Raw genomic sequence first — 13,299 nt, 5'->3', positions numbered from 1 at the left:
CGATGCATGACCACAAAGGCCACGATACAGTTGCAGCTGCAGCTGAGAGAACTGAGAAACAGGTGAGACATGAACATCTTTAACCTGATTATATTATTAAACTTCATCAGTTGCATTAATCAGATATTATATTTAAACTGTTGTGTCGGTTCATCAAATTATTGAATATGCAATGTGTTGTTACTTAGCTTAAGTAATAGAAAAGAAAAATTAATCAATTGTTAGAAAATACCTTCCTTCTTCCTGCAGTTTTACAGCTCTGTAGTGCCCACATGACTCTGTAGTGCCCATATCACTCTGTAGTGCCTACATGACTCTGTAGTGCCCATATCACTCTGTAGTGCCTACATGACTCTGTAGTGCCTACATGACTCTGTGGTGCCCATATCACTCTGTAGTGCCTACATGACTCTGTGGTGCCCATATCACTCTGTAGTGCCTACATGACTCTGTGGTGCCTACATGACTCTGTAGTGCCCATATCACTCTGTAGTGCCTACATGACTCTGTAGTGCCTACATCACTCTGTAGTGCCCATATCACTCTGTAGTGCCTACATGACTCTGTAGTGCCCATATCACTCTGTAGTGCCCATATCACTCTGTAGTGCCCACATGACTCTGTAGTGCCTACATGACTCTGTGGTGCCCATATCACTCTGTAGTGCCTACATGACTCTGTGGTGCCCATATCACTCTGTAGTGCCTACATGACTCTGTAGTGCCTACATGACTCTGTAGTGCCCATATCACTCTGTAGTGCCTACATGACTCTGTAGTGCCTACATCACTCTGTAGTGCCCATATCACTCTGTAGTGCCTACATGACTCTGTAGTGCCCATATCACTCTGTAGTGCCCACATGACTCTGTAGTGCCTACATGACTCTGTAGTGCCCATATCACTCTGTAGTGCCCACATGACTCTGTAGTGCCCATATCACTCTGTAGTGCCCACATGACTCTGTAGTGCCCATATCACTCTGTAGTGCCCACACGAGTGAACTTTAACTCTTTAACTGTCAGTAATGTTAAATTTTAAATTTAAAGTTAATGTTAAGTTTAAAGGTGCAATATACGATTCTGGAGAATGACTTGATATTTAAGCTCAACAGCAAAACAAGTACACCCTCTCTCCTTGGTGCTCCTTCAGAAGCTCCAACCCCCCCAAATTCATGGACATGCATTGCCAAGGCGAATGACACTGGGCTAGCAAACTTGTTTTTTTAAGATCTTCTTGTCCATAAAAACCTTGGCAAATGTTCTACGGACAAATGCCATGACAGAACGTTAGAGCAAACTGCAACACAGCAAGTAACATAACTAACGTTAGATAGATTGTGGGTGTAGCTACAATTGCTGCTACAAAGCTAGCCAGTTGCTATCACAAACATTAGCAAAAGAGGCAAAATAATACTGACCTATTAGTTCTGTGAAACAGCAAAAAATAAGTTAATATCGCCCACCTGTTAAGCAGAAACTGGGCAACCTCCTCATCCCTTTTCATGCCTTTCAACTCTCTCGATGAAGCTGGTCTGCTTCTTTTTTGCCAGCTTCTTGTTCAAAATTCCCCGTTCCACCTTAAATGGTCCAGCAGTTACATTCAAGTGCCTCAGGCACGGAAAGAAAGTTAAAAATGCTGTATGTAGAACTTTTAAACTCACAAAAAAGTGATTTCTTCTCAGAATCAGCTGAAGGAGGTTCAGAGGAAATCCCGGCAGAGACTCCAGCAGAAAGAGAAGAAGCTGCAGGAGCTGAAACAGGCTGTGGTCACTCTTAAGGTGAGTAGTGGGCAGAGATCTGCTGGAGCAGCTATTTCACAGCTCACTCAGACTCTCCTCCAGTCAGACAGTGAGGAGTCCAGTGTTGGACACTTTGGGATCCTACAAAGCCACAATGTGGACAGTCAGTCATCTAGAGGCCCAGTGAGAGAGTGAATGATAGCTGGTGTTTAAATGGAGCTCCATCTTGTGTGTCTGTGTCCTAACAGCGCTCTGCACAGGCAGCAGTGGAGGACAGTGAGAGGATCTTTACTGAGCTGATCCGCTCCATTGAGAAAAAGCGCTCTGAGGTAACAGAGCTGATTAGAACTCAGGAGAAGAACCAGCTGAGACAAACTGAAGAACTCCTGGAGAACCTGCAGCAGGAGATTGATGATCTAAAGAGGAGAAACACTGAGCTGGAGCAGCTTTCAGTCACAGAGGATCACATCCAATTCCTCCAGGTAACAGTCACTCACCTACAGAGGAACCTGCTCCTCAGAGAGGCTCTAAAATGGTTCTTTCATTCATTAAGAGAACAATAAATATTTCTAAAATCTTAAGGTTATTTTTGGTGTAACATGGTTTGAGAACATTTAATGCTCTTGTCCTCCTTCGTTTTTCTCAATTCTGTATTGTCTCTGTAGAGTTTCCAGTCTCTGAGTGTCTCTTCTGGGTGTGAGGACTCCTCCAGCATCACTGTCCATCAACATCCCTCATTTGATGGAGTGAGGAAATCTCTCTCTGATCTAAAAGAGAGACTAGAGGAATTCTGCAAGGAGGAGTTCAGTAAAATCTCTCTACATGGTAAGAGGAGCTAGAAAATTAAACACTGTTCCCAACAGTAAATTAAACACAAATTCACAAAATTGACTCACTTTATCAGCAAGTTCAGTAATTATACTGATTCTGTACAGATTATTTACCAAAACTCCCAACATCCTCCTCTCTCTTAGCTTATTCAGCCATTGTAGTGAAGCAGTACGACATTTATTGAACACCCCACTCAGTGCGTCACTGAACTGTGCTCTCTCCTTTAGAGTGAACACTTCCTCACTCAGAAATGTTTTTCATTAAAATAATACAAACAAAACAATTTTTCAGTTCACTGTGTGTGTATTGTGTATATTGTGTATATGAATGTTGGAGTTGGTCTTTGTTCAGACTTATATGTTGTGTTTGTGGTTATTGTACAACTTAATGTTATTCCGAATATTATTACTTTTATTTTATTGGCTAAATGTTGATCTTTTTGCAGTTAAGGTGCTAAAATGTAACATAAATGCTATTCACTAAAAAAACAATGAAAATCACATTTTAACATGTTAAAAGAAAATGACAAATTAAATTTTACACTTTTCAGTGCACTGCATGTGTATATTGTGTATATTGTGTATATGCATGTTCACACAGTTGGTCTTAGTTCGGGCGTATATGTTGGGTTTGTGGTTGTTGTATAAGTCATGTACATGTTATTTTGAATAATACTATTATAATTTTATTAGTGTTATTATTAGTGTTATTCTATTGCCTTAATGTTTATCTTTTTGCAATTACAGTGATATTATGTAATGTAAATGCTAATAAATCACTCTGAACTGAACAGTGAGAGAGAGACAGTCAGAGTAACACAGGAACTCAATAAAAGGTAAAGAATAACTGAATCCTGTGTGAAACCCAAACTGATCTGATTTAAACATGGAGACTGTGCTGTGTGTCTTTTAGCTGCTTCTGTCTTTCTGAGCGAGTGTTTGAGTTTCCTTCATTCATTCTGTTCAATCAGTGTGTTTGTGTGTCTCCACAGCTGCAGCAGTTCAGACCATCTTATCCTCAGAGCCAAAAACCAGAGAAGATTTTCTACAGTGTATGAACAACACACCCCCACACACACACACACAGACTCACACACACATACTCACATACTCACACACACAGATACACGCACTCACACACACACACACACTCACCTACACAGATACACACACACACACACACACACACACACTCACACACACACACACACACACACACACAAACACACTCACACACACACACACACACACACAATCTCACACACACACAGACACATACAAACACACACACACACACACTCACACACAGACTCACACACACACACACACACACTCACACTACAAACACACACACAACACACACACAGATACACATTCAGAAAGTACACACACTACAAACACACACAGAGACACACTACAAACACACTCACAGATACAAGCACTACAAACACACACACACACACAGATAAACACACACTCACAAACACATGCACTCACAGTTTATGATTCTTAAAGTACATTTTTGAATAAAAACCTAAAATATTTTTCTTTCTTCACTATTTTAGATTTCTGTCGACTGACTCTGGATCCCAACACTGTAAATCATCAACTCAGCCTGTCTGAGCAGAACAGAGTGGTGACAGACAGAGGAGGAAAGCAGCGTTACTCTGACCATCCAGAGAGATTTGACTACTGGACTCAGGTGTTGTGTAAGGAGAGTGTGAGTGGACGCTGTTACTGGGAGGTTGAGTGGAGTAGCGGGGATTGGGGGCTGCACTGGGAATTGAGATGGGTGTCCATATCAGTGTCATATAAAGGGATCAGCAGGAGAGGACGGGTTATTGAATGCAGGTTTGGACACAACAATCAGTCCTGGAGGCTGGACTGTTCTAAAACTCTCACTTTCTGGCACAACAACATTAAGACTGAGCTCTCAGCTCCATCATCCTCCAGAATAGGAGTGTATGTGGATCACAGTGCAGGAACTCTGTCCTTCTACAGCGTCTCTGACACAATGACCCTCCTACACACAGTCCACACCACATTCACTCAGCCGCTCTACGCTGGGTTTGGGCTCGGTCCGGGATCATCAGTTAAACTGTGTGACTCATTCATGAAATAAAAATAAACAATGAAGGTTTATGTTGTCTAATGAAAATGAAATCTCTGGGTTTGGTAGTATATTATTTGTGCAGGTAGTAAAATATTACAAATCTGTAAAAAAAGACGTCTGATTACTCACTGTAATGGCATTTTATATTGAATAAAGACTTTTAATGAACATTTATATCATACTTTTAGTCTGTATTACTGTTAAAATCATCCCTATTAGCTGTATGATCTGCCTTACACATCAATCTCAATATTCAGGAATTTTCATTTAAATGATTGTAAATATTGTTTCAGATCATTACGTTGTCCCGTGTTAACCTGTTCAGTAAAACATACAGAATCTGTGGATTTTTCAGGTGCTATAAATCATATATTGGGAAAGGTTTTTTTTTTCTATCATGAATAATACATCACCCTTTTACTTGCCCTTACGAACCCGTTACATTCCTCCTCAGTCTTGAATCCAGAAAGGGGTCCTGTCATCTTTCATTGTTCTGTGATGATCTAAATGTTGTTGTTTAAATCCTGAAAAATATAGTAAACATGCCTGATAAGACTGTACATACACTGTTGATCTAAGTGAAGCTGAATCAGATGATAAACCTGCACACCTTCTGATAAACACTTCTAAAGAGTTCTGAGATGCATTATATGACGCAATGTTTGTTCTTACTAATGCTTGATGTATTTACAGGAGACAAAAGAGTGTGTTGCTTACAAACAAATCCAGCAGTCATCGGCAAAGTACGGGTCAAACCACAAGCAAATGAGCTTACACTCTTAAAAAAGATGGTTCTTCAATGGTTCTCTAGCAAATAAAATGGTTCTATATAGAACAATGAATCATAGCAACTTTTTGAAAAAAGTTCTATTTAGCACCAAAAGGGCTCTATTGTTGCAATGTCCCTTTTTGGTGCTATACAGAACCATCTACAGGGAACCATCAGTCAACCTGAAGAACCTTTCCACAATGCAAAGAACCCTTTAAAGGGTTCTTTGAGTGTTCGTGGTTTTATATAGAACTACTACCTTTAGTAAGTAACCCTTGAGGAACCCTTGACGAATTTTTAAGTGTGTACTATAGGATTATGCATATTGAAAAGATAGAAAAAACTCAAGGAAGAATGTGGCTGAGAAACAATGTTATCAAAGCTTGTTGTTGTGTAAAAACAATACATGAAAGACTAACACTATAGCACTGAGTGTGTTTACATGCACTTGAGTAATCAGATAATGGGGAAACTCTGGGGCTACACGAGTCAGACAGTAATCAGTTTTCTGCTTTGTAATCAGCCAATAAACTCACAGAAGAAGTTGTGACATAAACGTAACGTAAAACTTCATACCGTGGCTTTTTTTTAACACTGTGCAAATTTATTAAAAATATGAACATACATCATCTGGAAGATGAAGAATATTTAAACCATCTGCATCTGTTACTTGTGTATAACGGATGAACACAAAGGCCACGATACAGTTGCAATTGCAGCAGGAAGTGTTGAAAAACAGGTGAGAAATACAAATCTTTCACAATCAAGTTCTGGTAATCCAGTTTCACTAGGACAAGTGATAAAAGTGATAACAATCAATGATACTTGTGTTTCAATTGTTGAATTCATGGAAATGCTTTTAGAACAGCTGATGAAAAGTGGAAGTGTTTTGGATAAGGAAGTGGTATAACATTGTGCTTTCACTTTAGTAATACTCATCGAGTCGAACTGTTCAAAATAACTTAGGCCCAGTCTCATTTCACCGCTTGCCCCTACCACTTTGCCCTTCAGCTTCATATCACCAAAGCAATGCATGTAATTCCCTAAATTTAACTAAAGACTAGCAGTGAGGTTGAACTTTACCCTCCACTGCTGTCACTGCAGACCGACAGGGTCGCCTACAGAGCAGCGCTGGTAGCCTGTTAATGTTCTTTTTTATTTGAGGGTCCCATTTTGTAGAGGGGCAAGATGACACTGGAAAACAAGGGGTAGGGGTAAAAATAAGAAATGGAATTGGGCCTTATACTAGTTTTGTCCATCCCCCATCTGCCAACATTTCTACAGCTTTGTTTGAATTGTGGTGCTCATGCATAGATTTAACTCATTAGCTTCTGTTAATATAATCCTATCTTAGTCAAAATTAATCAAAAAACTGAACATAATTTATTTCTCAGAATGAGCTAAAGGAGTTTCAGAGGAAATCCCAGCAGATACTCCAGGAGAAAGAGAAGAAGCTGCAGAAGCTGAAACAGGCTGTGGGGACTCTTGAGGTGAGTAGTGAGCACAGATTGATCCTATAAATCCACAATGTGGACAGTCAGTCATCTAGAGTCCCAGTGAGAGAGTGAATGAGAGCTGGTGTTTAAATGGAGCTCCATCTTGTGTGTCTGTGTCCTAACAGCGCTCTGCACAGGCAGCAGTGGAGGACAGTGAGAGGATCTTTACTGAGCTGATCCGCTCCATTGAGAAAAAGGTAACAGAGCTGATCAAAACTCAGGAGAAGAACCAGCTGAGACAAGCTGAAGAACTCCTGGAGAACCTGCAGCAGGAGATTGATGATCTAAAGAGGAGAAACACTGAGCTGGAGCAGCTTTCACTCACAGAGGATCCCATCCATTTCCTCCAGGTAACAGTCACTCCTCTGCAGAAGAACCTGCTCCTCAGAAAGGTTCTATATTGGCTTTTTCCAAGAGTTTATTATGAGAACAATACCTATTTCTGAATTCTAAAGGTTATTTTGGGTGTAATATGGTGTAACATTTAATGCCCTTGTCCTCCTTCATCATTCTCCATTCAGTTTTCTGTCTATAGAGTTTCCAGTCTCTGAGAGTCACTTCTGGATGTGAGGACTCCTCCAGCATCACTGTCCATCAACATCTCTCATTTGATGGAGTAAAGAAATCTCTCTCTTATCTGAAAGAGAGAGGAATTCTGCAAGGAGGAATTCAGTAAAATCTCTCTACATGGTAAGAGGAGCTTCTGCTGGGAAAGGCCAGAAATCTTTTCTTGTTTAGAGAGGGTTACAGTGAGCCAGATGTTACAAAGAAATAATCTATTATGTATTTGTTACTCTTATTGCTGCTTTCTACTGAAAACACCACATGCACTTATACTTTTATACATGCACTTAATTTGGGACTTGATAGTGTAAATGTTTCAGATGTTTTTTTATACACTGACATGCCAAAAGTCACGGGATAGCAGTATATAAACTGATTATGAAGCGGCGTTACCTCAGTGGGCGGCTTGGGAATGCCCACACCTGTATAAGTTGTGAGGCTAAACAGTGGCTAGCGTGCTCATGGCAAGGCGTTGTGAATTGTCGGAGTTTGAATGAGTCATGGTAGTGGGTGCCAGACGGATGGGAAATTTGTTTTCTAAAGTTGTGTGGGCATTTAACATTCGATCCACAGTGTCACATATGTACTGGGACTACATCATAGAAGGCATTACCCCCGACAGTGGACAGCGCAGTGGCTGCCCACGAGTGCTTAATGATCATGACCGGCGGCATCTGGCTAGAATTGGTGACTCTGGCAGAAATCACATCCACATTCAATGCAGGAGGCCCCACATGCATATCCTCCAGGTCAGTGCAACCATGGGACATGGGAGCAGAAGACACACTAGAGTGCCTCTGTTACCATGACACCGGACACAGCGCCTCACCTGGGCTCGTAAGGTTGCGAACTGGACCTTAGAGGACTGTTAACATGTGGCATGGTCAGATGAGTCACAGAACCAATTGTTTTGGGCTGATGGTAGGGTTCGTGTGTGGCGCAGACAGTTGTCAACAAGGCACTGTGCAGGCTGGTGGTGGTTCCATAATGGTGGGGGTGGGTTGGGTCCACTGGTCCACCTGAACAAGTCATTGACTGTTTCACTGCTTGGTGACCATTTGCAGCCCTTCATGGACTTCATGTACCCCTACAGTGATGGGATATTCCAGTAGGACAATGCATCTTGCCATCAGGCCCAAGTTGTCCAGAACTGGTTTGAGGAGCATTCTGGAGCGTTCCGATGAATGATGTGGCCTGCACATTTGCCCAAATCGAGCACTTATGGGATGTGGTGAAGAGGTCCATTTGCACCAGAGATCCTCCACCTACAAACACCACAGTTCTGTATGTGGCTATCCAGACGTCTTCTGTCAACTTGTGGAATCAATGGCACATCTAGTTGCTGCACTTCGCCGGGCTAGAGGGTGTCCTACACGATACTAGTTCCTGTCCCATGACTTTTGGCATGTCATTGTAATACAATTATATTTGTTCTTTGTTGCAATGGACATACATGTTTTAACAGTATTTGTTTAAAATTACAAAAGAAGTGGATAATAACTTTTGTTTAAAATATGTTTACTAATAGTTTTGTTTATATTTAGTCATAGGCACCTTAAAATAATTTATAAGCAGTTATAACATAACAAAACAAAAAGGGCAACGACCTGTTGCTTGCCATATAGTGAGCCCACAATCACCTGTACAATTAAACCTCAGATCTTGCTAGCTACTTATCTTGCTTTGTCTCCTCCATCAGTCAGCATTAAACCTGTCACATATTCATATTCATCAGATTTAACAGTTCACTGTTTCCCATTTTATTTCTGTGTTAGAACTGCGTATTGATTATTTTTTATAGTAGTATAGTAGTTCATGATATAATTCATAACCATTAATAAACTCATTTTAAACCACACATAAACTCTTTAAAATGGTGGTTTTATTTTAAAGTGGTACCACTAAAAGCTTATAGTGGAAGTATAGGAGGAGCATTCTTAAATGATTTCTTCATTCATGCAGCCACAAGTCCTTTACCCTTTTTCACAGTAGCTATGCATGCAATGTCTGTTTTTGAGGGCTCTCAGTTCAGCCTTGACTTTTAATATTTTAAAATTAAATATTTTTCCCAGGGGCGGCACGGTGGCGCAGTGGATAGCGCTGTCGCCTCACAGCAAGAATGGCCTGGGTTCGATTCCCGGCTGGGTGACCAGGGTCATTTCTGTGTGGAGTTTGCCTGTTCTCCCTGTGTCTGCGTGGGTTTCCTCTGGTTTCCTCCCACAGTCCAAAAACATGCAGTCAGGCCAATTGGACACGCTAAATTGCCCCTAGGTGTGAATGTGTATGTCTGTCTGTCTGCCCTGCGATGGACTGGCGACCTGTCCAGGGTGTATCCTGCCTTCCGCCCAATGACAGCTGGGATAGGCTCCAGCACCCCACCGTGACCCAGAAGGATAAGCGGTTTAGATGATGGATGGATGGATTTTTCACCAGTATAACTGCCCTGCAAAAAGGGGTTAAAGCAGCTGCTTACCTCACCAGCTTGGACAGTTCTAACAGCCTTTCTCCTCCACCAAGTGTCTCTTCCTTTATTTTTAAAAACTGTACCTCAGGAGGTATCACAATCACTTTCTTCCAAATCAGAAAGAAGGAATCAGAAAAATATGCAAACAGAAAGAAAAAAATAGATCAGAATAGTGACTCATCATTACTATCAATAGAAAAAATTCAGTTTATATCATGAACATAAAATACACGAAAGTTTTACTGACTTTCCTTAATTGTGTTTCTGTATCTCAGCTGCAGCAGTTCAGATGATTTTACCCCCAGAGCCGAAAACCAGAGCAGATTTTCTACAGTGTAAGTACAACACACATACAGAAGCAGACAAAAGTGGGGAAACTAATCTAAAATATGTCATACTATACTTAGAGCTGACAAACAAGTTCTTATATTACTGTTATAATATAATTTGTCTTTCACTAATAATCTATAGTCATAATATATATACATTTTGTCACTTAAAGCTTGTAAAAAGTACTGTAATGTTTACAGTACATTAAATGTAATTATAAGCTATCATTCAATTCCAGCTAAGTATAATTTAATTAATTATTCAGTATAATTATTCACTTTTATTCGTCATAATCTAACAGGCCCAGTCACTATTCCAGGTGGGACTGGCTTTCTTCGGTACTGACAGTATAACATGTTGAATATTACTTGTAGCACTACTTATTCTACTTAAAGTAACAACTCATAATGTATGATAAACATGGCTAAAATGTGTAACGCATTTTTATACATGTTTGTAGTCATGTTAATAAAGTCTTATGAATGTATTACAATGTGTTATGCATCAGTGCTGTACAATGCAACAGCAATGCTGCATGTGCTTTATTTAGCGAATTTAAAAAATCACATTCACACTTGAGCAAAAGGCCTTTATGTGTGTGTATGTAGTGTACGGTTGTATGCAAATTGTTGTCCACCCCAGGTCCAAATGCACATTCTGTTGAATTTTTTACTAAAAGGAAGTTCTGCATAGAATAAACCTAAATAAGACCCATTTCTACAAATTCTAATGCACAGTTACCATTTATTTGCTGAATTTAATATATTGGAAAAAACAGAACAATAAAATGTTGCGTGTGCAAACGTTTTGGCACCCCTTCAGTTGATCCATTAGTGGGTTTTTTGTAAGGTCTCAGAGTTTATTTAACTCACTGGGTCTTAATTCAAGTGAGATGTAGACAACTCCACAGTATAATAAATCCTGAGACCCTTAACACATCTGAGGGTTGGCTTACACTCAACAGACGTGGGTTTATCCAAATACTTCCTGCTTGTAATTTCCACTTTCAAAATGTCATTAAGCTGTGGAAATTTAAGAGAACTGTTAAAGTCAAAATGAGAACTGAAGACACACAGAACATGTGTCTTTTGTTTTCTTGTGCCATGTGCTTTTGCTGGTTTTGTTCTCTGTCTCCTCCTTGGTCCTGCCCCCATGTTATCTGCCCTACCTGCCTGAAGCTCTGCCCTCTCATTAGTTCCAGGTGTTTCTTGTTTCCCCTCAGTGTATTTATAATCCTGTGTTTGTTCAGTCTTCTTGTGCTGCTTTGTGGATGTTACCCTGTTGCTTGTTTTCTTTAATTTTGTTGTTAGGGTTTGTTTCATTATGGACTATGCACATATTATTGTACATAATGTGTCATTGTACATTATGTACAAACCTCTCACTCACTTTCTGGACTGTTAAATTAGATTTGAATAAAAGCAACTTGCACTTGCATCCTGCCTCCAGTGTTACAGAACGCAAGACCAAACATGGAAGCTGTGAGTTGCCAATAATTTATTAAAGAGAATGAGGTCAGACTTCAGGAGGGTTACCATTTGCTTCGTCAGCGTCAGTTGTTGTTCACTGGTAAGGAGAAAAAGGCTACTTTGATCTCAGCTCAGCCAACACCCGATGATGTCGGTGCAGCCCAGCCTGCACCCGAGGACGTCACCGCTGAGCTCCCTGACCTGCCCGTAGCCTCCGTATCTCTAGATCTGCCCGTGGCCTCTGTGTCTCCTGATCTACTTACCCCTGTGTGTCATGTTCCTGCTCCCATCGTGTTCCAAAGCCGGCTTCCAGAGCTGCTGCTTCCCCTGAGTTGGTTCCCGGTGCAGCTCCTGTGCTGGTAACCTATTGTGTTTTGGTGCCGGCTTGTGCAGTCCCTTGCACAGTTTAGTAAGTGGTCCCGGTCTGGTGTCCTGTCCCCTGTCTAGTTTCCTGTTTATGTTCTTTCATGTTGTCCTGGTCCCTCCTTCTACCTGACTCCCACCGTAGATGACCTTTTTTTATTCTTGGCTTGGGAGTTGTGCATTAGGAGGGGGGTTCTGTCAAAGTTTCCCCATTGTCCATCTGAGTGTGTCTGTTTCTTTCCCTGTGTTGTAGCCATGTGTCTTTGTTTTCTTGTGCCATGTATTTCTGTTGGTTTTGTTCTGTCTCCTCCCTGGTCCTGAACACTTTTCCAACTGTTTAGCATTTGTTATGTTCTGCAAATAAATAAGTACCAGTACACTTATTTTGTATTTGATGTCTACATTGTGGGGTTTGTTTGTCTGCTATGGATTCAAAAGCTGAAGCACCTCCTTCTGTGCTTACTACTTTTGCTATCTGAAGCTTATCCATTTTTAGAGTTAACCGACTCAAATAGTCACATTAAATAACTTACCTTAAGGCAGGAGTGCACAGCTTGGTGTCCAGCACAGTTGGTCATTTCCCTTCTCAAATACACCCACTAAACTTGGCAATTAACAGATGAGTGTGATCAGGCATGTTCAAGTAGGTGAATTACAGGACCGGAGTTGTTAAAATTAAGACAGGGGTGCACAAGTTTGTGATTTCCTGCTGGTTTGGGTTTACTCTGTCTTTTGATGATGGCAATTATGCTACTTGGGTGCTAATAGCACCTCCTTGTGGGAAGTCTGAATTATTTTGGAGAAAATTATCTGCATATTTAAAAAAATGCACATGAATTTCTATTTCTTAAAATGAGAAACTGTTCCACCTTTTGGGATAATTTTTAGAAGTATTATGTTTTTATCTCGCTACAATATTTTAATTTGGGCTATGACAACACTTTTCTAGCACCTGCGCTACATGCTGAAAAAGTTTACATTCAGCCCTTCTGAATGTGTTTAGTTTCTTATAGACATGGCATTACCCTCATTTTCTTTTCTTTTCTTTTTTTCTAGATTTCTGTCAGCTGACTCTGAACCCCAACACAGCACATAATAGACTCAGACTGTCTAAGAATAACAGAGGTGTGAAGAGGAGTGAATTCCAGCTTTACTCTCATC

The 13,299-nt window shown here is 40.6% G+C and overlaps 1 protein-coding gene across 1 annotated transcript; it reads left to right on the top strand.

The window, feature by feature from the left end:
- Positions 1–2: 2 nt before the first annotated feature.
- Positions 3–4,843, top strand: LOC118802718 (tripartite motif-containing protein 16-like). The gene is made up of 6 exons (XM_036563172.1): positions 3–62; positions 1,684–1,779; positions 1,989–2,222; positions 2,406–2,565; positions 3,563–3,622; positions 4,136–4,843. The coding sequence occupies exons 1-6, from the start codon at positions 3–5 to the stop codon at positions 4,690–4,692; spliced, it is 1,167 nt and encodes a 388-aa protein (XP_036419065.1). The 3' UTR covers positions 4,693–4,843.
- The last annotated feature ends 8,456 nt before the right edge of the window (positions 4,844–13,299 follow it).

This window comes from Colossoma macropomum, unplaced genomic scaffold (assembly GCF_904425465.1).
Source record: "Colossoma macropomum unplaced genomic scaffold, Colossoma_macropomum, whole genome shotgun sequence".
Classification (NCBI taxonomy): Eukaryota; Metazoa; Chordata; class Actinopteri; order Characiformes; family Serrasalmidae; genus Colossoma; species Colossoma macropomum.
The sequence above is the reverse complement of the archived record's forward strand: the minus strand, read 5'-3'. Positions and strand labels throughout refer to the sequence as shown.

What these genes read in the sequence shown, in the direction of transcription:
- LOC118802718 (XM_036563172.1), top strand. Translation starts at nt 3, where the DNA reads ATGCATGACCACAAAGGCCACGATACAGTTGCAGCTGCAGCTGAGAGA. An exon ending in CTGAGAGAACTGAGAAACAG is followed by an intron (nt 63 to 1,683) that starts GTGAGACATGAA and finishes ATTTCTTCTCAG; the next exon opens with AATCAGCTGAAGGAGGTTCA. An exon ending in AGGCTGTGGTCACTCTTAAG is followed by an intron (nt 1,780 to 1,988) that starts GTGAGTAGTGGG and finishes GTGTCCTAACAG; the next exon opens with CGCTCTGCACAGGCAGCAGT.